Source organism: Salvelinus alpinus, chromosome 29 (genome assembly GCF_045679555.1).
Source record: "Salvelinus alpinus chromosome 29, SLU_Salpinus.1, whole genome shotgun sequence".
NCBI classification, from domain to species: Eukaryota; Metazoa; Chordata; class Actinopteri; order Salmoniformes; family Salmonidae; genus Salvelinus; species Salvelinus alpinus.
The window spans coordinates 29,238,787-29,265,791 of record NC_092114.1 but is presented as its reverse complement, the minus strand read 5'-3'; the positions used below and the strand labels follow the sequence as shown (position 1 = coordinate 29,265,791).

Genomic DNA, 27,005 nt, shown 5'->3' with positions numbered 1-27,005 from the left:
AGAGAGAGAGAGGCGGGGGAAGAGAGAGAGAGAGAGTTAGTGAGAGAGAGAGAGAGAGAGGCGGGGGAAGAGAGAGAGAGAGTTAGTGAGAGAGAGAGAGGCGGGGGAAGAGAGAGAGAGTTAGTGAGAGAGAGAGAGGTGGGGGAAGAGAGAAATAGTTAGTGTGAGAGAGAGAGAGAGAGAGAGAGAGAGAGAGAGAGAGAGAGAGAGAGAGAGAGAGAGAGAGAGAGAGAGAGAGAGAGAGGTGGGGGAAGAGAGAGAGAGTTAGTGTGAGAGAGAGAGAGAGAAAGGTGGGGGAAGAGAGAAAGAGTTAGTGAGAGAGAGAGAGTTGGGGGAAGAGATTGAAAGAGTTAGTGAGAGCGAGAGCGAGAGCGAGAGAGAGAGAGAGAGAGAGAGAGAGAGAGAGAGAGAGAGAGAGAGAGAGAGAGAAAATATCTCCTTACATTTACATTTCCACATGTTTTATGTATCAGGCTAACATAAGGGAAAACAAACCTAAAAGAATAGTAAAATATAGCAGTAGTTTCCATCACCATTTCAGACAGCTTTTCATTCTCCACAGCTCAGCTAAACAGTAGGTCCGGCTTTTGTATTTGGGATTCCAAATCAGATAATAAAGTATAGAATGTGATGCGTCAGCTGGTACAAAGACAGAAGAAAGTAACATAATACCCTCCTAAAAAAATCACTAAAAATACCAAATGCTTTACATTACATTGGAGCAACTGAAGCAATTATATCATAAGACACGACAGCTTTGTGTATTTAGGATTTGAACACACATTTGTCATCAGATTCAGTGCTTGGACAGAGGGGTTGATTGTTCACACTCAACGTTGCACGAAAAGGGAACAACATTCATGCTGAATGGAAACGCGTGGACAGCGTTCTGGAAGAGGTTGAACCATGTCGTAGAGGGTAAATAACAAGCATGTGAGAACCAGGAGTGGGTGTATGATGACAACTGCCTGAACTTTACATAGTGACATCAGACGATGCTGATTTTACTAGTGCCGACCCTAAATACAGTCTCTTTCAAAGTATTCAGACAACTGTGTCTTTGATGTGTCTGGGTGGTTTGATACATAATCCACAGCATATTAACTATACCATGCTTAAAGAGATATTCCATGTCTGATTTGATATTGTTACCCATCTACCAATCACTGCCCTTTTTTTATGAGGCTTTTGAAAAGATCCCTGGACTTTTGTAGTTAAATCTGTGCTTGAAATTCAATACTTGACTGAGGGACCATACAGATGTTGTATGTATGGGGGACAGAGGAAGGGTTAGTCATTCAAAAAATCATGTCACCATCTATTATTTCACACAGTGAGTCCATGTAACTTATTATGTGATTTGTTAAGCACATTTGACTCCTGAAATAATGTAGGCTTGCCTAAACAAAGGGGATGAATTCTTACGGAACGGCTATATTTGAATTATTAATTAATTTATAAAAATATTTATAGAAGGAGAGGGACAGTGGGAGCATGTAGCGGACTAGTGTGTGTGTGTGTGTGGATACAAGCGTAGATTGTACTCAACATGTTCTACTTGTTCTTAGCCTATACTTGAGATTTAATTTTGGTAATAATATGCTTGATAATAATATGCTTATTTAAGTTATCACATTGTTCATGATATTTTTCATGTTTTATCTTCTTTGATGTATTTTGTTGAGCAACAACACAACGTCCACAAATGCATGTCAACAATGATTTTTAGAGAAAGAGCGAGAGAGCGAGAGAGAGCGAGAGAGAGAGAGAGAGAGAGAAGCAGCTCCTCGGCCTACATGTTCTTGAAACACTGGTGCAGAAAGACAAAGAGAAACAGTTAGATAAAGAGGAGAGAAAGAACAAGTGAATAAGAGGAAGAGAGAGAGCTCTTCAACCTACATCAATTGTTCAGTGAACAACAGGGCTCCAGTGAGTCACAGATGACCCTAACATCCTATGGTCCTTCAAGTCAACCCCTAGCACACTCCTCTCTCTATGTTAACACAAACTATTTACATATTTGATCCACTTCTCCATTTTTTTATTATCCCAGGTCGATGGAGCGGTCAAGTACGCAATGTTTTCTTTTCAAAGCACAGTGAAAAGCCTTGAATCCCCAAATCAATGCAAGAGTGTCCTTGTCATCCTCCAAACTTTGACTGAAAATGTTGTGAGTGGATTTTCACACTACTTTTGGAGTTTAGAATGAGTTATGAAAGGAGTCTTTAGAAACAAGTTGAAGTACTGTCTTAATGGAAATATACTGAACAAAAAGGAACTTCACTGAGTTACACTTCATATAAGGGAATCAGTCAACTGAAATAAATGCCTTAGGTCCTAAGCTATGGATTTCACATGACTGGGAATACAGATATGCATCTGTTGGTCACAGATACTTTAAAGAAAAGGTAGGGGTGTGGATCAGAAAACCAGTTAGTATCTGGTGTGACCAACATTTGCCTCACGCAGCGCGACACATCTCCTTCACATTGAGTTGATCAGGCTGTTGATTGTGGACTGTGGAATGTTGTCCCACTCTTCAATGGCTGTGCGAAGCTGATCAATATTGGCTAGGATCTGGAACACGCTGTCGTACACTTCGATCCAGAGCCACCCAAACATGCTCAATGGGTGACATGTCTGGTGAGTATGTATGCAGGCCATGGAAGAACTGGGACATTTTCAGCCTCCAGGAATTGTGTACAGATCCTTGCGACAGGGGGGCGTGCGTTATCATGCTGAAACATGAGGTGATGGATGAATGGCACGACAATGGGGATCTCATCACTGTATCTCTATGCATTGAAATTGCCGTTGATAAAATGCAATTGTGTTCGTTGTCCGTAGCTTATGCCTGCCCATACCATAACCTCACCGCCACCATGGGGCACTCTGTTCACACCGTTGACATCAGCAAACCGCTCGTCCACACAACGTCATACACATGGTCTGCAGTTGTGAGCCTCGTTGGAAGTACTGTCAAATTCTCTAAAACAACATTGGTGGTGGCTTATGGTAGAGAAATGAACATGAAATTCTCTGGCAACAGTTCTGGTGGACATTCCTGCAGTCAGCATGCCAATTGCACACTCCCTCAAAACTTGAGACATCGGTGGCATTGTTTGTGACAAAACTGCACATTTTAGAGTGGCCTTTTATTGGTGCACCTGTGTAACGCTCACTAACAGGGATGTAAACAATTGTGTGCACAACATGTGATAGAAATAAGCTTTTTGTGCTTATGGAACATTTCTGGGATCTTTTATTCAACTCATGAAACATGGGACCAACACTTTACATGTTGCGTTTATATTTTTGTTCAGTGTAGAATGACTAAAACTATTATACGTCTTGCTGAATTCACCATGGTTACACATTTGAATCCCAACCCTGTAATAATGTTGATGTACTGAGTCTGAGTTAGAATCCTCTCTTTGGGCATCCACCCATCTTTTTGTTGCCATTTGACATGCCTCTAACTTTCTCCCTCATTATTATTCACGACTCAGTCAGGATAATCCATCATCATGGTAGCATCCACATTCATGTAGAAGTGTTTAGGAACGTACTCTATTCTTATTCACAATAACAGTGACTCCAAAATGACACAATACAATGTGCATCTAATATCTTTTAGTTGCCATTGGGGTTCCAAAATATACAGTAGTTGTAATAAAAGAAACGGGTGAAATAGGAAACAGGGGGACATCATTTACAATAAAGAAATGTAGCAAAATAAACAGAAGGAACAAGCTGTGATCCGCTCTGTGGACACCCATGGCTGAGGAGCAACTGTGCTGATTCTGGTTCAGATCCAGTAAAAAACTACGGTTATAGTGATGCTTCCCTCTCCCACAAAGAGACTATTTCCATAGAGAAACACTGTGTCATAACAATATCGCAAAACTTTTTCCTATGTCATGCTAATGTGTTTACTCGGCGTGGGTGTTGTTTGTTGTTCATCCAAGACAACAAACCCCTGGTTCATGAATTATTCAATGAGTAAACAAATAATAGAATCATCAGTGACAAAGTCTCTGGTCCCCTTCAGATAACACACACACACAGGTGTCTCTGGTCCCCTTCAGATAACACACACACACGTGTCTCTGGGCCCCTTCAGATAACACACACACACACGTGTCTCTGGGCCCCTTCAGATAACACACACACACACACACACACACACACACACACACACACACACACACACACACACACACACACACACACACACACACACACACACACACACACACACACACACACACACACACACACACACACACACACACACACACACACACACACACACACACACACACACACACACACACGTGTCTCTGGGCCCCTTCAGATAACACACACACACAGGTGTCTCTGGGCCCCTTCAGATAACACACACACACACACACAGGTGTCTCTGGGCCCCTTCAGATAACACACACACACAGTTGTCTCTGGGCCCCTTCAGATAACACACACACACACACAGGTGTCTCTGGGCCCCTTCAGATAACACACACACAGGTGTCTCTGGGCCCCTTCAGATAACACACACACACAGGTGTCTCTGGGCCCCTTCAGATAACACACACACACACACACACACACACACACACACACACACACACACACACACACACACACACACACACACACACACACACACACACACACACACACACACACACACACACACACACACACACACACACAGGTGTCTCTGGGCCCCTTCAGATAACACACACACAGGTGTCTCTGGGCCCCTTCAGATAACACACACACAGGTGTCTTTTGGCCCCTTCAGATAACACACACAGGTGTCTCTGGGCCCCTTCAGATAACACACACACACACACAGGTGTCTCTGGGCCCCTTCAGATAACACACACACACAGGTGTCTCTGGGCCCCTTCAGATAACACACACACACAGGTGTCTCTGGGCCCCTTCAGATAACACACACACACACACACACACACACACACACACACACACACACACACACACACACACACACACACACACACACACACACACACACACACACACACACACACACACACACACACACACACAGGTGTCTCTGGGCGCCTTCAGATAACACACACACAGGTGTCTCTGGGCCCCTTCAGATAAAAACCTGTCACTTTCCATTGGACAGCAGACAACCGAAGACCTCTCTTTCAAGACCAGTGTAAGTGTATCTTATTCTAATACTGCTCAATGGAGCTCATCGATGCCAGTATACGCAAAGAAATAATATATTTGTATATGTCTCGTACATATTCATTTACAACTGATAACTGAATCTCTTCTCAAAATCATAGGTCTATAAAGTCAGCGATTTTAAGTAAACCATAATCACAGCGTTTATTTAAACTAAAATAACCTATTTTGTACTGTGTACACTACCTGAGGACAGAAGAACAGCATGAAGGGCTAGATGCACTAAACTATTTATCCGTTATTTCAGGTAGCCTGGCTACTTTGTGTGTGTGTGTGTGTCAGGTCTACTCCTACGCTCGACGGTCTACTAACCACCAGTCCTGGCAACCCTCCTTTGTTATCACCCACCAGGCAATATTGTTTATGTTTCCGTGTTAGACGCTTCCCTTGTTTTGTATCGTTCCATGTTTGTCATTAAACTCACTAACTGCACTTGCTTCCTGACTCCCTGAGTCTACGTTACAGTGTGCATGGAGACTTTCCACACTAACATCGAATATCACTAACATCTATCCTGAACATTTAATTGACTGTAATAAATGAAACGCTGTCTCTATTACTTCCTCCCGGGTGGTGTTCCAAAATTAGAGACAACCTCCTTCCTTACAGACAGATCTTTCACTTCCTCATCTCCGTACTGCAACCTATTTAGATCTGAAAGGGTGTATGTGCTTCCTGTCAAGCTCTAATATGGACACAGAGCCTCTACAGGGGTAGATCAGACACACCATTCTAATGGAGACTATACTGTAGGAGATACAGCACATAAATTGACTAAGAATTGGCGAACCATCCAAAAGATGATATTTCTCCTGTGGCTGGGATTCCAACTAACTGAGAATCTGTGCACTGCGATTTACTCTTAAAGGGGATATCCATATGCACAATCGCCATGCGCAGGTTGTTGATCTGTGTTTATAACGTTTCAGGTAAGACCCAAATGCAGACTGTGTTGAAGTAGCAATGTTTATTACAGCAACAGAGGCAAGCAAATGACAGGTCAAGGCAGGCAGGGGTCGATAATCCAGAGTGGTGGGGCAAAGGTATAGGACAGCAGGCTGGCTAAAGGGTCAGGGGCAGGCAGAGTGGTCAGGCAGGCGGGCTCAGAGTCAGGACAGGCAAGGGTCAAAACCAGGAGGGCGAGAAAAGAGAGACTGGGAAAAGCAGGAGCTGAGACCAAAAACGCTGGTTGACTTGACAAACAAGACGAACTGGCACAGACAGACAGAAAACACAGGTATAAATACCCCGATGATAAGTGGGGAAGATGGGCAACTCCTGGAGGGGGTGGAGACAAGCACAAGGACAGGTGAAACAGATCAGGGCGTGACAGTGTTGGCTTGAATCTTGGCCAGACTCCTATTTGACCCAGGTCTGTTTTTGATCCAGTGTCCCTCCACCATCACCCTGTAGATGCCCTTTAACTCCAACTCCAGTCACAGATTTTGTGAGAAGGGTCGTCGGAGGAAAAACGACCCAAACGAGGCACTGATGACGTAATCGTTCGGCCTTCAAAACGAGGCGCACCAAACAGTTGTGTGTCAGAGCGTACTCATCTGCCAACACTGCTGCCTGGGCCAATGTCGCCACTTTCTGTTCATTTAAATGAACTCCAATTCTATCAGGGAGGTTACTTTTAAAATCCTCCAACAGCATTAACTCCCGAATATCAGCAAAGGTGTTAGCTTTGCTGGCTGAACACCAGTGATTAAACAGAGACTCTTTGTCCCTAGCAAACTCAACAAAAGTACAGTGAGAGGGTTTCTTGTGGTTCCTGAAGCGCTGCCTATAAGCTTCAGTCACCAACTCATAAGACCCCAACACGGTTGTTTTAGCTATATTATACTGTAAACTGTCTTCCAGGGAGAGAGCAGCTACTACTTCCTGGGCTTTCCCAGACAATTTACATTGCAACAGGAGCGGCCAAACCTCGAGTGGCCAATGCAGCACAGCGGCCACATGTTCAAACGCAGAGAAATGGGAATCAACTTCCGACTCCCGAAATGGAGGGACTAAGGTAATATTTTGACTCACTTCGAAGTGGACTTGATGATGGTTGTGGAGTCCCACTGGAGCCAGTGTCTCGCTCCAGTTGTCGGTTCCTCACGTCCTTGTCTGCTTCTATTTTCCTCATTTCTAAATCAAACTCCAGCTGTCTAATTATCTTTTTGCTCCATTTCCAAACGGGCCAGCCTCACCTTTAGCCTAGCGGTCCCGTCTGAACGACCCGAAGCAGAAGAGAAAAGGTCAAATCGGAGCAATGTAAATGGGGTACGAGCAACCCCTTCCTCTGCGCCGTCCTCCAACTTGGCATCGGAAGGTCAACCCGTCTTCTCTCCTGAAGCCTCCCTCATCTTTCAACGAGAAAATGAATTCTCACTAAACCCTCCCTGACTAGGACCAAAAGCTCAGCCTTTAGGGATTTCGTAATGAGAGTCCACAATGGTCAGCTATGGCGCAAAGGTCTACTTTACGCAGCCCCACCAACCAATCAACAGAGGGCACTTCAATAAAATTGGAGACGGCTGAGGCAGCCATTTTGTACACAGCAGCCTACTGAACACACGTAACCTAAACAAGTTATCCAAACTCACAACCTTACCACCACGCCACAATCACAGAGAGCTCAGAGCAGCAGGGTCCAGTGGGTTTAATGATCCCGGATGAGCCCCCATTATGTTACGCACCCCTCTTGGAGGAGGAAACGCAACACCCCGCTACATCTCAACTCCCTGTGGAGTGAAAAAGTATGTGATCATAGGTGCGGGGAAGGACAACAGAGGAAGAGATTAGACAGATTAAATACTAGGGGTTATGTATGCCCGTAGGCCTCTTGCCTAAACACTCCCAAGGTCCGTTCCCCTTCCCCCCTGGGAACAAATGAAAAATAATAACCAACACTTTAAGTGAAAAATGTAATCAACCAAAAACACAAAGTCCCATTGGCATACACATACCCCTGAAGGAGTGGCTACAAAATAACATCAACAAAACTTTCACTGACCAACAACCAACACAGGACATACAAAGTGCTCCTGGGGGAGGAACACTGGGTTTTATCAAGCTGGAGAAGGAGTTGGTATTGTAGAGACAACCGTTTCCCCTGACGAGGGGGAGGGGTCAGAGCTCCAATCAGTGATGGGGCTGACCAATCAGCTGGTTTAGGATTCCAGGAAGCCATTTCCTGAAATACACACACATACAAAACCACAACACAGAAACTGGGGAACGTAACAATCACGGTGTAGAACAACATATGCTTCTAAACTATGTGATCATGATGCAGGAGCATCCTTGTTTGTTTGTGCTTGTGTATCTATTGGTCTCATTAAGATGGCATTGATCAGTAAGAGGGGCAGGCGTGACTAAAGGGAATATTCCTCCATTCAGCTAACATAAAGACAGCAAATAAAGCTGTACTGGGGCCATTGATTTTTGTCACTTTGTTTAAGATCTTCTCCCCTCCTCCCTCTCTACATTGGAAGCAGCAGCAGCGCGTCTGAAAAGTTGCCAAACACGACACTGGTTGATCACTCCTTTCCCAGTGTTCACAGACAGAGGTAGAGAGATTACACGCTACATCGCTCCTCGCCCCCTAATCCCCTGGATACAGACTTATTTTCTGGCTTGTCGGAACCGCTCAGAGCCAGGTGACATGCCCTTCTACTGACTGGTTCCGTATGGATCTATCCCCCGCTCCCTGTGTGTGTGAATCTTGCTGAAGTAAAGAGTGCTGCTTTTAAAGGGATACTTCAGGGTTTTGGCAAAAAGGCCCTTTATCTACTTCCCCAGAGTCAGATGAACTCGTGGATACCATTTATGTCTCTGTGTCCATTATGAAGAGAATTAGAGGTAGTTTCAGGAGCAAATGCTAACTAGTGTTACCCCATAGACTTCTGCTAGCATGCTGTGTCTGCTAGCATAACATCGTGTGTGTTTCCTGAGCAGGGTGTGTGATCTTAGAGTCTTTGACACCTACCTCCCACTGTGTGTGCGTAATGAGGGAACATTTTCAGTTTCAGGTTTCAGTTTCAGGTGTGTGTGTGTGTGACAGTACAGCCATACACTACAGACCAGTGGTCCGTCAATGTGTAAGATTGAGTACATCATACTGGGTTGTGAAAACCAAGTATAAAACGTCTGACCAAGCAACAGACAAAAGGAAAAACAAAATGGAACATCGGATGGAATATTGTAGATATGATCATGAAACAGAATCTTTCAGCAACAAAAAACATAGAACCTATTCTTAGATATGAAGAATATAACTCAGGTCCCTGACTGACACCAGAGGGTACTACAGCCTCAGTGCTATTGCCATTTGATAAAGCAATAATTGAATGGGGCGACAGGTAGCCTAGTGGTTAGAGCGTTGGACTAGTAACTGCAAGATCGAAACCCCGAACTGACAAGGTAAAAAATCTGTCGTTCTGCCCCTGAACAAGGCAGTTAACCCACTGCTCCTAAGCCGTCATTGAAAATAAGAACTTGTTCTTCACTGACTTGCCTTGTTAAATAAAAAATAAAAAAGGACCCATTAGGTAAAAGCAGGCTCTGTCCACTGTCCATCTTGTTGATAATCCCCATTCATTTTGCCATGTGCCATTCTGTGTCTGCCCGATGCAATGTCTATTTCTTTATCCCAAAATGCTCTTCATTGTAGAATAAAAAGTGTGAGCTTTTGAGCAATATGACATGTGTTGATGCACAATGACTTCTGTCACATTGCCTTCACTCCCTTAATCTTGGTTCACAGCGTTCGCTGCTACACGAGGGGACATGTTCATATTTCTACATGACTGACAATGAAACACACAGACAAAGACAGACACAAACACGATTCCCTTACAATGGATCAGATTATGCAGTGGGACCAAACAAAGGTGGCGTTATTGATTCAATCGCTTATTTTAATACTTCGCATCTTTGGAGGAAAGATGCATCTTCTCTCTTCGCTATCGTCTCTGTTTTGTCTCTATATTGAGACATGAGTACTGCTTCACGCTCCTGCGAGAAGCTTCCCATGAAGCTAATTACTGACAGTGTTAGGGTCCAAAATGGCACCCTATTCCCTAAGTAGTGCCCATGGGCCCTGGTCAAAAGTAGTGCACTATTTAGTGAATAGGGTGCTAGTTGTGACGCATCAGTGTGACAGTGTAGTGACAGTTTCAGGTCCTCTCCAGGAACCTCCGTTGTCCTCACAAACACAACAAGAGAGAAAGGAAATTAACACAGAGATACTGAGCATTCAGTGGTATTTTTATTTCACAGACAGTACTTTAATATAATTATAACATTTCCTAAAAGCTTCCATTTCATTCGGGGCTTGAGTGCAGTTCGTTTCTTCGGAGGTGTACCAGTCAGAATACCTCAGATTTTGCGGCAAGTCTAAGTCACACATCCCTTACTCTTCTCCCTGGCTCCAGCGCAATAGTCTAAAGCAGAGGGGCAACTAGAGGCCAATTTCTGTCATTTGCACACTGCAAATTGACCAAAAGCAAGCCCAAAAACAGACTGTATTTGAAAATAACAATAATTTCATATCTTGATTATATTGAAACACCATCACATATGTCTCTCTCTACATTTCTGGAAATACTTGGGAACAAATGTTCCTGAATTAAATGTTTTGGCTGAATTCCTGAAGATGCTAGTCTTTTTTCACTAAAAACTTTGTTGGGTCAAACAAAATCACTTGCGGGATGGTTTTGCCCCGCGGCTTGCCTGTTGCCGACCCCTGGTCTAAAGTGTCTTCCTCCCTCGTCACCTTTCTTCATCTGCACTGATGAATTGGACATATCTGTGGGGTGTCCACTGTGTGAAATGAAACGTCTCTCTCTTGAATAAGTGACTAAATGAGACTAACCTGTCCTGTAAAAATACAGGTTCAATGAAAAAAAAGAAAATTGTATATGAAGGAGAGGAGACAAGGAAAGAGACACTTTAAACTATTGAGATGCACCACCTCCCTATCTGTTCAGTATGGGAGCATCCTGGTCTACTCCTTCACTTCTTGAATCCTTCCTCCTGGATGTCGAACTGTCTGTTGGGCTTGGTGGACTCCAGCATCAGCTCATACAGCTGTCCCACCTGCTCGTCCTGGAACAGTTTGAGATCCCCCTCCGACAACTCTGCTCCAAACTCCACCTTCTTCACACGGTCCCTTGCAGACTCCAGCACCTGGGTCTGCAAGGTGTCACGGTAGTTCTAGAGCAGAGACAGAGAAGGAACATTTAGACTGTCCTAGTAGTTCTAGAGCGGAGACAGAGAAGGAACATTTAGACTGTCCTGGTAGTTCTAGAGCGGAGACAGAGAAGGAACATTTAGACTGTCCTGGTAGTTCTAGAGCGGAGACAGAGAAGGAACATTTAGACTGTCCTGGTAGTTCTAGAGCAGAGACAGAGAAGGAACATTTAGACTGTCCTAGTAGTTCTAGAGCGGAGACAGAGAAGGAACATTTAGACTATCCTGGTAGTTCTAGAGCAGAGACAGAGAAGGAACATTTAGACTGTCCTGGTAGTTCTAGAGCAGAGACAGAGAAGGAACATTTAGACTGTCCTAGTAGTTCTAGAGCAGAGACAGAGAAGGAACATTTAGACTGTCCTGGTAGTTCTAGAGCAGAGACAGAGAAGGAACATTTAGACTGTCCTAGTAGTTCTAGAGCGGAGACAGAGAAGGAACATTTAGACTATCCTGGTAGTTCTAGAGCAGAGACAGAGAAGGAACATTTAGACTGTCCTGGTAGTTCTAGAGCAGAGACAGAGAAGGAACATTTAGACTGTCCTAGTAGTTCTAGAGCAGAGACAGAGAAGGAACATTTAGACTGTCCTGGTAGTTCTACACAGAAAAGAGAAATAAAGGATCATTAAGACAATTCATTTGTGGTAACACTTTACTTGACACCTACCGACATAACACGTTATGACATGGTTATGACCGTGTCATAACAGCTGACAACTTGTCACAATATGGTCGTAACACTGTCATGACCTATATATTTACACCTGTTGTGACATATATTGCGTTTTATGCCTGGTTATGACACCTACATAAGAGTATCAAAACCCACATTTGTTCAAATGTGTTTTTTCCCTGCCAAGAAGATTCCTTTCTAATGAAAGTTTGTTTCTTAAATTCTTTGTTGTTGTTGTACTGAATTCTTTAAAGTCACGTTTTCACACTTTGACACTGTCAAGAAGCATTATGACCATCCTGTGTCACTTTACTTGGACTAAGAAGATATGCTTTTTGACAGTGTCATAAAGCATTATGACCATCAATCATAAGCCACCAAGGCTTATCACGTACATGGCCTTATGTCAGTCATCAGTCAAAAAGAGGGTGTCTTGTCCTAATCCTGAAATGTGCTCCTGCATTCATCCCAGTCACCAGAAACAGAGCATTGAGGTAGCTGCATGTCTGACATCAATGTGTGCACAATTACAATGATAATTTAATATGGTCAACTTCAGAAAATGCTATATAACATAAACATACTGCTGACAAGTAGGCTATGGTGTAATGGAATGTTTTGCCTTGTGTGGTAGGTTTTGAAACTCTTATGTAGGTGTCATAACCAGCCATAAAATAACACCATATGCATATATGTCACAACAACTATAAATACATGTGTCATGACAGTGTTATTATTTATTTTATTTAGGGCTCTGGCGGTAATGACATTTTATCAGCCGGTTATTGTCATGCAAAAGACTGCCGGTCTCACGGTAATTGATCGTTAATGAACATAAATGTTTAGCATCTCCAGGACTCCATGAATACAAACCACTGATGAGCATCTTTGGAACATCTACAATTTAAAAATTCTAATAAATCAATTGAATATACACCATCACAATAAATCCATGATTTATTTTATTCAGGTCTAAAGAAACATTATGATATGAAGAAAATGTATTTCAGAAGAACAGAATATGAGTTGGTCTACTGTATGTTATCTGGCTATGTGCCATAGACTGTAGGCTTGTTCAGTTAGCAGACAAGATATGCTTATAAGTCCTGAGCCATTATTTTATATGATTTTATAGTAATAAAAATATAATTGAACTTAGCTGAATAAAATACAAAGGATATTTATCCCATTACGGAGCAAGTGTGCATATGAAGTGTCTATGTTGAGTGTAAAAGTGATCATTTGAAACAGGTCCTATATGCTAGATTTAGAGTTATTACGCTACTTTAGTTGTGAATGATACAAATATTAGAATGTCTTAGAAATCAAAAGATATATGGGCTGCATGATGCGACTAGAGACTATTGATGACTTGAGAAAGTCCTCATCAAGTGATCGATCATATTTTCACCCATCAGATTATTCTCAATTTAATCTCGTATTTACTAATACGTACCATATATTTCGATTTAGAATGGCCCATTATTAAAAAAAAAAAATAATTTTTTTATTTTACCGTTATTTTACCAGGTAAGTTGACTGAGAACACGTTCTCATTTGCAGCAACGACCTGGGGAATAGTTACAGGGGAGAGGAGGGGGATGAATGAGCCAATTGTAAACTGGGGATTATTAGGTGACCGTGATGGTTGAGGGCCAGATTGGGAATTTAGCCAGGACACCGGGGTTAACACCCCTACTCTTACGATAAGTGCCATGGGATCTTTAATGACCTCAGAGAGTCAGGACACCCGTTTAACGTCCCATCCGAAAGACGGCACCCTACACAGAGCAGTGTCCCCAATCACTGCCCTGGGGCATTGGGATCTTTGTTTAGACCAGAGGAAAGAGTGCCTCCTACTGGCCCTCCAACACCACTTCCAGCAGCACCTGGTCTCCCATCCAGGGACTGACCAGGACCAACCCTGCTTAGCTTCAGAAGCAAGCCAGCAGTGGTATGCAGGGTGGTATGCTGCTGGCATACAGGAACAGGGGCAGGGGAAAAGACATATCTGCATGCATTGGAATAGTGAATGGAGGCCGCGTGCTCTCCCACCGGTCCTTTTCTAGGCTACTTCAGGTTTATAGTGGAGCATGTGCTTAATATGAGCAGCTGAGAAAGAAATATAACACTTATTTCACTCCACACATTACCACTGTTTGAGGCGCATGCTCTCGCTGCGTAACAGGTGATATCCCTGTTTGAGGAGCATGCTCTCACTGCGTAACAGGTGATATTCCTGTTTGAGGAGCATGCTCTCACTGCGTAACAGGTGATATTCCTGTTTGAGGAGCATGCTCTCACTGCGTAACAGGTGATATTCCTGTTTGAGGCGCATGCTCTCACTGCGTAACAGGTGATATTCCTGTTTGAGGCGCATGCTCTCACTGCGTAACAGGTGATATTCCTGTTTGAGGAGCATGCGCTCACTGCGTAACAGGTGATATTCCTGTTTGAGGCGCATGCTCTCACTGCGTAACAGGTGATATTCCTGTTTGAGGAGCATGCGCTCACTGCGTGACAGGTGATATTCCTGTTTGAGGAGCATGCTCTCGCTGCGTGACAGGTGATATTCCGCCCAAACTCTGTATGCCGTGGGCTTAATTTGTGAAACATTAGGACCAGATGGAGGGACAATAGAGCCCTGAGTAACAGGCCGTTAGGACCAGATGGAGGGACTATAGAGCCCTGAGTACCAGGCCATTAGGACCTGATGGAGGGATTATAGAGCCCTGAGTAACAGGCCGTTAGGACCTGATGGAGGGACTATAGAGCCCTGAGTACCAGGCCGTTAGGACCAGATGGAGGGACAATAGAGCCCTGAGTACCAGGCCGTTAGGACCAGATAGAAGGACAATAGAGCCCTGAGTACCAGGCCATTAGGACCAGATGGAGGTACAATAGAGCCCTGAGTACTAGGCCATTAGGACCAGATGGAGGGACAATAGAGCCCTGAGTACCAGGCCGTTAGGACCAGATGGAGGGACAATAGAGCCCTGAGTACCAGGCCATTAGGACCTGATGGAGGGACAATAGAGCCCTGAGTACCAGGCCATTAGGACCCGATGATCGTTAGTGAGTTGGGTACTACCAACACATGTCCAGAGTGCATGGAAGCAGACTCAACGGTCACATGGAATTTTACTGCTGGCATGACTGATGACTGCCGGTGTGGCGGTAATACAGTCACCGTAACAGCCCTATTTCTGATTACTGTACCCCTAATCACATGCTCAAAGTACCCCCTGATGTGCAAATGATCAATCGGCTTGTGTCTTCCCAAGTACCCTGTGTGGATAGGCCAGGTACACACAGAGAACCACGGCTTTAGACATATCAAAGAACTAACCATTCCATTCCCCTCCAGCGAATCCATTGCTCTGGCAAACCTATGCCCACAGAGGATTTTCAGTAGCCAATTCAACTGAATTAATGAAAACTATTAAGGAAACAATAGATAGGCCATGTATGAATATATCACATCAATATGGAAAGCCCATATCCCTGGAGTCTATAGAGAAACATCATTGGCCTGTTTACCTGGGGAAAATATGATGCGCATGAATCAAGCCCTTCTACAGCACGGATCTATTCAATAGCACCACGTCAGGTTGATTGGTTATAAAGGAGTATTCTCTGATTCTCATCTCTGAATTCCTGGACTGACAGTATCATGGGATTTGATACGGACACTACAGGGGTCACTGGCGGATGATGAGGTCATTTTAAGGGTTAATAGAGGTCATAGCCCACACCTAACCTGCAACGCAGCCAGTCAGACCTGGTCAGAAATGGAGCGCAGGTCATACATATTGTCGCGTCAAATAAGCAATATACAGTGGTATTTGCAGAGGCGTGTGGTTCAGAACTGTTCAGGGCTAGCAGAAAATATTTTGGCAACTCAATGGTGTCCTCCAACATGCCAGTCTGTCACACTACAGTCATTCTCAAAACTTTTGGCCACGACACAAATATTAATTTTCACAAAGTCTGCTGCCTCAGTTTGTATGATGGCAATTTGTATATACTCCAGAATGTTATGAAGAGTGATCAGATGAATTGCAAAGTCCCTCTTTGCCATGCAAATGAACTGAATCCGAAAAAAACATTTCCACTGCATTTCAGCCCTGCCACAAAAGGACCAGCTGACATTATGTCAGTGATTCTCTCATTAACACAGGTGTGAGTGTTGACGAGGACAGGGCTGGAGATCACTCTGTCATGCTGATTGAGTTCAAATAACAGACTGGAAGCTTCAAAAGGAGGGTGGTGCTTGGAATCATTGTTCTTCCTCTGTCAAACATGGCTGCCTACAAGGAAACACGTGCCGTCATCATTGCTTTGCACAAAAAGGGCTTCACAGGCAAGGATATTGCTGCCAGTAAGATTGCACCTAAATCAACCATTTATCGGATGATCAAGAACTTCAAGGAGAGCGGTTCAATTGTTGTAAAGAAGGCTTCAGGGCGCCCAAGAAAGTCCAGCAGCTTGTCCGGAGAAGACAAGGTGAACGCTAACATCAGTCCTGTGTCATGCCAACAGTAAAGCATCCTGAGACCATTCATGTGTGGGATTGCTTCTCAGCCAAGGGAGTGGGCTCACTCACAATTTTGCCTAAGAACACAGCCATGAATAAAGAATGGTACCAACACATCCTCCGAGAGTAACTTCTCCCAACCATCCAGGAACAGTTTGGTGAAGAACAATGCCTTTTCCAGCATGATGGAGCACCTTGCCATAAGGCAAAAGTGATAACTAAGTGGCTCGGGAACAAAACATCGATATTTTGGGTCCATGGCCAGGAAACTCCCCAGACCTTAATCCCATTGAGAACTTGTGGTCAATCCTCAAGAGGCGGATGGACAAACATAAACCCACAAATTCTAACAAACTCCAAGCATTGATAATGCAAGAATGGGCTGGCATCAGTCAGGATGTGGCCCAGAAGTTAATTGACAGCATGCCAGGGCAGATTGCAGAGGTCTTGAAAAAGAAGGGTCAACACTGCAAATATTGACTCTTTGCATCAACTTCATGTAATTGTCAATAAAAGCCTTTGACACTTATGAAATGCTTGAAATTATACTTCAGTATTCCCATAGTAACATCTGACAAAAATATCCAAAGACACTGAAGCATCAAACTTTGTGGAAATTAATATTTGTGTCATTCTAAAAACTTTTGGCCACGACTGTACATTGTACAATATCAGGAAAGCCAAGAGTCTAGGGCTGACACTAACTATAAGAGATATGGGGGACGGGAATCCATTTTTATTTTCTAAAATGTCAACCCTTCAGAGTACCCTCTTGCAGCTCTCAAAGCACACACTACTGCATAAAGAGGACCAAACCACTTAACTAATACAGTGCAGTGAGTACACTCCGCATAGTGATCACATTTGTGCAGGACAATCTGATCAATATAAGAGGTTGATCACCCTAACCGTGGAGTGGCAAATACAGGTAACAGAACAGTCAACCAATCCTTTTCAATGATTCCTTTTCCCTGGTATCCCCCTTGCTATGCTACTGGGACAGATGATGGGACACATCAAGCTAGTGTGACCTCTGCTGGACCATGTCCAAGACAACATAGTGTGTCATTAAACTCAGCCCAGACAGACATGTTAAATCTGTGTCAAGACCATTTACGAATCAACAACAAGGAGATATAGGGCAAACATCTGTTTTTATTCATACAAATTAAATACATATCCCTGTCTGGAGTTAGAACAAATGTTTGGACCTCGCATCGAGCCATTCATATAGACATCGTAAGGTTCTGGAAGCGGTTCAATTTAACAAATAACAGGCCATTTGTCTAAAAGGCTTTCTCCTGTCTTGTACATAATGGAATTATTTTGAGTGTTGGCCAAGGGGTCATATTTTCTTGGAGACAGAGGAGAGCAGTCGTGTGCTGGAGCCAGGACAGACATTTCAATGTCACATTTATATTCAAACTTTTTTGGAAACCTGTTGACTGTCATGTAGAAATGAATTTCTCAAGGTTACAGTACAACTTTATTTGTCCATTGTAACAACAAATTCAGTATAAAGCTGATATCCAATCTATTCTACTTCCTCAGAGTAAGTTTTGAACAACAGACAATCTGTGTACTTTTTTAATGCATCTCTTCCGTAAACCTATTTAGTCTAAACTATACGACTAGATTTGCTCCAAAGCAATGTGGGTAAAGTAGTCCCTAGTCTTGCTAGGTTAGCTTTGGTTGGTCAAAACCTCCCTCTGACTCTCGACAACTCAAACGCATGGTCGGCTGCGAATCTCTCTCTCTCTCTCTCTAAAGGTAATTCCCACTCCACTCCACTCTCTCTCTCCCGAGTCCCTAACATACTGCCTGTATTAAGCAGACCTGGTCCCTGCTTCTGTGGCGTCTCTCCCCCTCATGTGAGAGCTTGTCTGTTTTGATACAGGGCGATTTATTAGGAGCAGCTCTATTCCACGGGGTCCTATGCAACTGAATCAGACTGAACACTCAGTGCTTGTAATCTGGTTAGGAGTCTCTGTGTGTGTGTGTGTGTGTGTGTGTGTGTGTGTGTGTGTGTGTGTGTGTGTGTGTGTGTGTGTGTGTGTGTGTGTGTGTGTGTGTGTATGTAATCACATTTAGGAGTCTCGCTCTTTGTCTGTTCTTTGGGCTCTGCCTGCCGCCCTTCTGCACTTCTCTGAGGCAGCTTGGATGGAGGAAGGGAGCGGTGATTCACCCACTCCTTAATGAATGAATAGAGAGAAAGAGAGGGGGAAGAGAGAGATGGGAGGATTCTGAATCTGAATGCATTGGTTACATCAGGGCTCTACAGCGCCACCATTTTACTGACATGTGCGACCAAAAAATATGAGCAAAATAAATTGCAGCCGTAGCTATTTTGTTTCACTGCATGGTAATCGCACAAAGAAATACCAATCCCATTTCCCATCTTGCATAGCAGCTGTGTCTGGGGGGGATGTGCGCCACAGAAATATATATATTTTTTAAATGTATACATTTTTTATTTAAATTGAACCTTTATCTAACTAGGCAAGTCAGTTAAGAACAAATTCTTATTTTCAACGAAGGCCTAGGAACGTTGGGTTAACTGCCTTGTTCAGGGGCAGAACGATAGATTTTTTTACCTTGTCAGCTTGGGGATTTGATCTTGCAACTTTTCGGTTACAAGTCTAATGCTCAAACCACTAGGCTACCTGGGTTCGAGGTTCCAAGCCCGTTCTTTCATTCTATTTGGGGTAGCAGGTAGCCTAGTAGTTAGAGCGTGGGCCCAGTAACCGAAAGGTTGCTGGATCGAATCCCCGAGCTGACAAGGTAAAAATCTGTTGTTCTGCCTCTGAACAAGGCAGTTAACCCGGTAGGTTAATTGTGAATAAGAATTTGTTCTTAATTGACTTTTAGTTAAATAAAGGTAAAATTAAAAAATGTGACTAGTAAACTCAGCGGTACACTTAATGGCTGCCTGGTATTGTGATGCAATAATTTGACCAGAAGAAGATCTGTTTGGGATGGAAACGTTGTCAATAAAGCTGTGAATTGGGAGCTTTAACAGTGTGAGCGCCTTCAGGTTCTATACTAGCATACTTTATTAGCCCAGCAACTATGTTTTTTAAGGATGTGCGTATGACCACAAACTTTTCAACGTAAAGATAACTGCTAAACTAATGGAAACACTTGAGTAAATGAGGGATACAAAGTACAGTGCATTCGGAAAGTATTCAGACCCTTGACTTTATCCACATTTTGTTAAGTTACAGCCTTATTCTAAAATGGATTAAATTGTTTTCTTTCCCCTCATCAACCTACACACAATACCCCATAATGACAAAGCAAAAATATGTTTTTAGAATTGTTTACAAATTCTTCATTAAAGATTAACTTAAATATCACATTTAAATAAGTATTCAGACCCTTTACTCAGTACTTTGTTGAAGCACCTTTGGCAGCGATTACAGCTTTGAGTCTTCTTGGGTATGATGCTACAAGCTTGGCACACCTGTATTTGAGGAGTTTCTCCCATTCTTCTCTGCAGATCCTCTCAAGCTCTGTCATGTTGGATGGGGAGCGTCGCTGCACAGCTATTTTCAGGTCTTTCCAGAGATGTTCAATTGGGTTCAAGTCCGGGCTCTGGCTGGGTCACTCAAGGACATTGAGACTTGTTTCCAAATCCACTCCTACGTTGTCTTGGCTGTGTGCTTAGGGTTGTTATACTGTTGGAAGGTGAACCTTCGTCCCAGTCTGAGGTCCTGAGCAGGTTTTCATCAAAGATCTCTCTGTACTTTGCTCCGTTCATCCTCCCCTCAATCCTGACTAGTCTCCCAGTCCCTGCCGCTGAAAAACATCCCCACAGCATGACGCTGCCACCACCATGTTTTACTGTAGGGATGGTGCCAGGTTCCCGCCAGACGTGACGCTTGGCAATCAGGCCAAAGAGTTCAATTTGGTCTGGTTTCATCAGACCAGAGACTCTGGTTTCTCATGGTCTGAGAGGCTTTATGTACCTTTTTGCAAACTCCAAGCGTGCCTTTTACTGAGGAGTGGCTTCCGTCTGGCCACTCTACCGTAAAGGCCGGATTGGTGGAGTGATGCAGAGATGGTTGTCCTTCTGGAAGGTTCTACCATCTCCACAGAGGAACTCTGGATCTCTGTCAGGTTCTTGGTCACCTCCCTGACCAAGGCCCTTCTCCCCCGATTGCTCAGTTTGGCCGGGCAGCCAGCTCGCGGAAGAGTCTTGGTGGTTCCAAACTTCTTCCATTTAAGAATGATGGAGGACACTGCGTTATTGGGGATCTTCAATACTGCAGACATTTTTTGGTACACTTGTCCAAATCTGTGCCTTGACACAATCCTGTCTCGGAGCTCTCTGACAATTCCTTCAACCTCATGGCTTGGTTTTTGCTCTGACATGCACTGTCAACTGTGGGATCTTATATAGACAGGTGTGTGCCTTTCCAAATCATGTCCAATCATTTGAATTTACCACAGGTGGACTCCAATCAAGTTGTAAAAAGATCACAAGGATGATCAATGGAAACAGGATGCACAAGATTTGAGTCTCATAGCAAAGGGTCTGAATAATTACGTAAATAAGGTTTTTCTGTTTTGGATTCGTAACATATGATACGAATCGGGCACCCATTATGATACCATTGACTTGAATGGGGATTCCCATTCTATTCATTCTATGTCTATGCTGTGATTGCACTGTAGATCTAAGTGAAGTGTTGAAAGTTTAAAAAAATTAAGCCCACCACAGAGAAGTTTGTCTAATTTAGCCGGAAGTCTAGTAGTCCTCGTGCTGCTTGGCTATTTACATCCTTTTGTTCACACACCAAGTTATTTTTCAATGTTAGTTTGAGTTTGCTGCATGTGCTAGCGAATAACAGAGATTCAGTCTCATTCAGAGACATGCGAGTTTCACTATTACCACGGCAACCTTAAAGGGACAACTGAACATTGTCTCAACTAAGTGACTAAAATATTTGGGGGTGCATTGTGCCTGATTGAGCATGGACCACGGCAAAAACATTTTATTATTAACATTTTTGTAATTTCTTATCATTAAAACACTCTTCCTCAAATACATTGATTGTACTCCTAAATTTATTTTTATGCTCCTACGTTTTTCAACTTAAGGGCACATGCACCTTGTAAAAAAATTCTGCATACATTCCAAACCACTCTTATCCTGTAACTCCTATTGTCATTGTCCAATGTTCACAGTTAGAAAAAAATTATGTTTTTGCATCTTTCTTTGATCCCATTTCCCTCTGTATCTTTTCACTACAACGTATCTAGGTTGATAGGTACACATACTGGGGCTGTGATGTTACCAGTACCGTAATACTTTTTCCATGGCAAAAATGAAAACACGAAGAAGACCAAACTCTTTGGTTCTTTTAAAAACCTGCTGTATGTAAAATATTGTGTGCTATAGCTTGGAATATGCATACATATGACTCTGGATGACAACATAATGATGGTTATGTACATCACTAGGGCTGTTTTCCTAAAGAAGTTAAATCTGCTTTGTGTTTAGTTTCCTTGCCACGATACTAACGAGCATCGCAATACTGGTATCGTCCCAGCCCTATCACATACCATGTCAAGGAGCAAGACCCGCTGTTCACATTGCTTATGTAGCTAGCTATAAATCAAATTTTGTCACGTGCGCCGAATACAACAAGTATAGATAGACCTTACAGTGAAATACTTACTTACAGACTCTAACCAAGTGCAACAAAGTATTAGGTGAACAATATGTAAGTAAAGAAATAAAACAACAGTTAAGACAGTGAAAAAAACAGTAGCGAGGCTATATACAGACACCGGTTAGTCAGGCTGATTGAGGTAGTATGTACATGTAGATATGGTTAAAGTGACTATGCATATATAATGAACAGAGAGTTCATAGTAGCTTAAAAGAGGGGTTGGCGGGTGGTGGGTGGCGGGACACCACGCAGATAGCCCGGTTAGCCAATGTGTGGGGGCACTGGTTGGTCGGGCTAATTGAGGTAGTATGTACATGAATGTATACATTAATGTATGGAGAGTGGGGAACGTGGTGAGTCATGACTCATGATTTAGCCTAGGCCTAAAGATAAACCATTTAACATAAGCCATTTCCACTGATTTTTAAAAACCTTTTATTTACCAAGGCTACGATCATATGAGAAAAAATATATTCTGCGAGAGCAACTGGACCAAGACAACCGCAAGTGATGAAGATATTTGTATGTAGCCAGGAAAGGATGAGGAGAAGAGAAGAGAAGAGAGGAGGAGAAGAGAGGAGAAGATAAGAAGAGAAGAAGAGAGGAGAAGATGAGAAGAAGAGAGAAGGAGAAGATAAGAAGAGAAGAAGAGAGAGGAGAGAAGATGAGAAGAAGAGAGAAGGAGAAGATAAGAAGAGAAGAAGAGAGAGGAGAGAAGATGAGAAGAAGAGAGAAGGAGAGGAGAAGATAAGAAGAAGAGAGGAAGAGAGAGGAGAAAAGAGGAGGTGACAGACAAAATAACTACATTCTCTGCTCTGGCATCCAGCTGCCATTCCATCACCACTTCATTTGACTCATTAATGCAGGACGATGGACTCCCTTCCTCTCTAATTCATCATTACACTGGAAAAACACTCTGTTGGTACCTCACAGACAGTCATTGTAGTACTGGGCCATATCTGGCTTCAGTTTACCACTATATCATATGAAGCATATTGAACAGCTGGTAGAAAGCACTAGGCTAAATCAATCCTATCAATTATGATTAGTTCATGAATAAGACAAATGAGATACATAATTATTGGTTAGATATATTATACATAAATTAATAAATGGTTTGCTGAACAAATCCTCGGAGGCTATCAGGACACAGGCCTATGCCAGTCTGCCTGTAAGGCAATTTTACAGACAGATACAGACAGAGCCAGTACCTGTCACAAAATACCTGTTGGATGAGTGTGTGTGTGTGTGTGTGTGTCTAACAACATAGACCCAACGTCTTAGAGCAGGGGTCCCCAAACACCGGGCCGCGGACCGATACCGGGCCGCACGGAAAGGATAAATACATTTTTAGCCGAAAGAGGAACCTGTGCTATCATTTTAGCTGCAGCCTCTCCTAAGAGTTCACAGCAAATGTCCTTAGCAGCAGGTAGAATCAACTCCTCGCCAAGAGTGAAAGGCTTCCTGGCCTTAGCAATACAGCTAGCCACTAAGTATGACTCTCTCAGTGCAGCCACGTTTGTTGATGCGTTGGCTTTCAAGACTTGCTTCTGTCCTTCTTGTTCACGTTTTCTTTGCTTTCTTCGCTCAAAGAATTCAACAGGTTTGTCTTTAAGTGCAGGGTGCTTGGATTCGATGTGCCGAAGCAGTTTTGAGGGCTTCATTGCCTCGTTAGATAGCCTATCTCCACATACTACGCACAGGGGGCTTGGAGCATGCGAGTCACCTGTCACAATAAAGACATATTTTAGGTATAACATCATATTTTCCATTGAATAAGGCTCTTTTTTTCCGCAGTCTCGGGCTCCGCTGTCTGCATTATCAACATCGTTGTTGGGCCTTTTATCTCCCTTACACCTCCCGAAGAAGCTCTCCAGCGACGTTTGTTTGTTTTTATTCATGTCAGCTAACATAGCTAGCTAGTACAAAGTTGTCGGGCAACACAGCTCACGCAGACCGAGATGAACTCGCTGCGCACGCATTACTCAAGTTCAAAGTCTGTGAACTGTTGTGGGCCTGACAGAGATATTAGAGTGGTACGAAAGGGACCAACAGACTGCACCAAGTTCAATGTAATTACTGCACAAATAGCCTAAAATTGTATATCATTATTATTTTCTTTTACTGATAAAAATATATATATATTTATCCTTTCCGTGCGGCCCGGTTGGGAATGTCCGCGGCCCGGTGGTTTGGGACCGCTGCTAAGACTACAATATTATGTAAAGCTAGTATTGATGATATTGAACAACATTTCTTTATTGCCGTTTACATTTTGTGCTACTGCACCCTTTAAGCCAGTGGTCACCAACCGGTCGATCTCGATTTCATGTGTCTGAAGGTACAAATCAAGTGCACTATATGCCGACCGCTGGCATATTGGATGGCTCAGATTACCGTGTCTGCATTAACATAGTAGGCGTAAAAGAAAGTTACAGCAAAGTTGATATGGTGAGATTTCAAAACATTTAAAACCACGACCAGAGAGAGACTGTCAACGAACAGAGCAAAGAGCTTCTGTTTTTAAAAGTGAGTTTATGTTTAAGTTCTTACTCAGCACTGTCAACACTTTTTATTCAACACTTTTATAAGCCATAAAATGTGCGTTCTTCCTATTTCCACTCCTGCTACAACCAGCACTGCAGCTGTAATGAAGGAGCAGCAACGTGGATCACGAATTTGTGCATGATGCGACTCGAGTTTCGCCATCAGCTGGAAGACAGTGTCGGTGGAGGAAAGGGAGAGCGGAGGGACGTTGAGGTGGACCCTGTGACTGACCATCAGTATAATGTTTTTAAATGGTCTGAGCAACAATAAATGTGAACGGTAGATCTCGGCTTGCATTTTGACTCAGAAAGGGATTTTGACTCAGAAAGGGATCTTGACTCAGAAAGGGATCTTGACTCAGAAAGGGATCTTGACTCAGAAAGGGATCTTGACTCAGAAAGGGATCTTGACTCAGAAAAGGTTGGTGACCACTGCTTTAAGCTCACCTGAGATAAATGTCAAACTGACAAAAATGGTATCTATGTATAACAATGCAAGGTTCATTTAACAGTAAAATAAGACAAAATGCATTTCAAAATGTAAGCTGTGAATGCCTGAAATCTATTATCTTGTAGTAGTTAACCAAATGATGCTGCTATTGTGTGACTGTGACATACAGGCTCAATAACTAGCATGAAAAATATTTTCAATTGGTAAGAAATAGTAATTAATGCCCATGAAATGTGCTATCCTGTGTATATTTATGCACATTAATATTTTAATTGTACATAAAGTATAATCTGAGAAGATACAAAACATATCTGGAAAATGTGTTTATCTGGGGGTCACCTCAACACCAACGTTTTTTTACAGCTTTGAAATTTGTCACTAGTGGGTACTTACACAGCTGTCAATAACCTAATAATAAAACATCTGAATGGCTTAAAATAAAAACGGTTATGGATATAACAACCAGATAAATTGGTTGAACCCAAAGATTGAAGTGGGCTTATGATGATAGATAACGTATGTTCATTGTGTGTGCTGTGCTAAAATCTTGAATCAGAGATGCAGAGATATTGTCTAGGCTCTGGAATTATGGCAAACACCGCCATCGTGCGGCGAGGGATTAAACGGCACATGTTCTTCTATAAAAGTGACCAACGATATTGGTTAAATTTCCTGTCCCCTCAAATATCCTCTATTCAAGGCAATAACTAGCATGACCATAAATATAAGTACGTGCTTATCAATTTCATTTATTAGCTACACATGTATATGTATCGACCGTGCACATGCAATGACAAGCAGTTCTGTAGTGTTGCCAACTTACCCCCCATTCCCTCATGAAGACAGTGACCTCCTCGGGCGCCGCCGTTTTGTTCCTTCTGAATTCGTCTTTGACATACTGGTCTCCCAGCGCTCTCAAGTCAATGGGCAGGAACCGGTGCAACAGTAGAATCCTCTTGTACAAAGAGAAAACTCTTGATACATGGGAAGGATTCGCCATGAAGTTGTTGGCAAGAGAAACACGCAAAACAAATAAATCTAGTAAGATCACTAGCCAACTATGTGGCTGATTGTATGACAGGTGAATGTTAACTAAGCTAGCTATACTAATCTGTGATTGCTGGCTCGAACTCACAACTTTCAGGTTTCAAGCTAAACGTCGCGTTCACTACTATTTAAGGCAAGTCCTTTCGTGACAAATGTCGCATGACACATTCAGATAAAAGCAAATACCTCTGTAGATGTGCAGTTTTGGCAACTTAGTCACATTAAAACAAGGACAGTTATTCAACAAAACAGCGTGCCCTTGTTTATCCCGGAAGTAGAATTTTCTTTGACCATTCATACTTGGATGGGAAAACCTCAAGATGACTGTTTTCTTATAGTGCCCCCTAGCGGTGAATTCGTATTTGGACGTACCGTTATTAACGTGAATTTCATATGTTCCAGTTATAGGAAATGACTTGCACCAAATGATATATGCATTGCAGCACTAAGCAGTAGCCTAAACGACAAAAACCAAATCAGTCAGGGGATTCTCAATGTCCATCGTAACCTGAGACAAGTATTATAAAGAGTGGTTATGAAAATGTTATAGAACTGTTACAAAGTTGTTATTTATAAAAACAGGACATTTTTATTTGAGCTC

General features: G+C 42.9%; 1 protein-coding gene across 1 annotated transcript; it reads right to left on the bottom strand.

Annotated features, from left to right (window-relative positions):
• Positions 1–10,470: 10,470 nt before the first annotated feature.
• Positions 10,471–26,701, bottom strand: LOC139558395 (succinate dehydrogenase assembly factor 3, mitochondrial-like). Its single transcript, XM_071373486.1, has 2 exons — positions 26,181–26,701; positions 10,471–11,439 (listed from the first exon to the last, which is right to left on the bottom strand). Exons 1-2 carry the CDS (start codon positions 26,355–26,357, stop codon positions 11,239–11,241), a joined length of 378 nt encoding a protein of 125 aa, XP_071229587.1. The 5' UTR covers positions 26,358–26,701; the 3' UTR covers positions 10,471–11,238.
• Between the last annotated feature and the right edge of the window lie 304 nt (positions 26,702–27,005).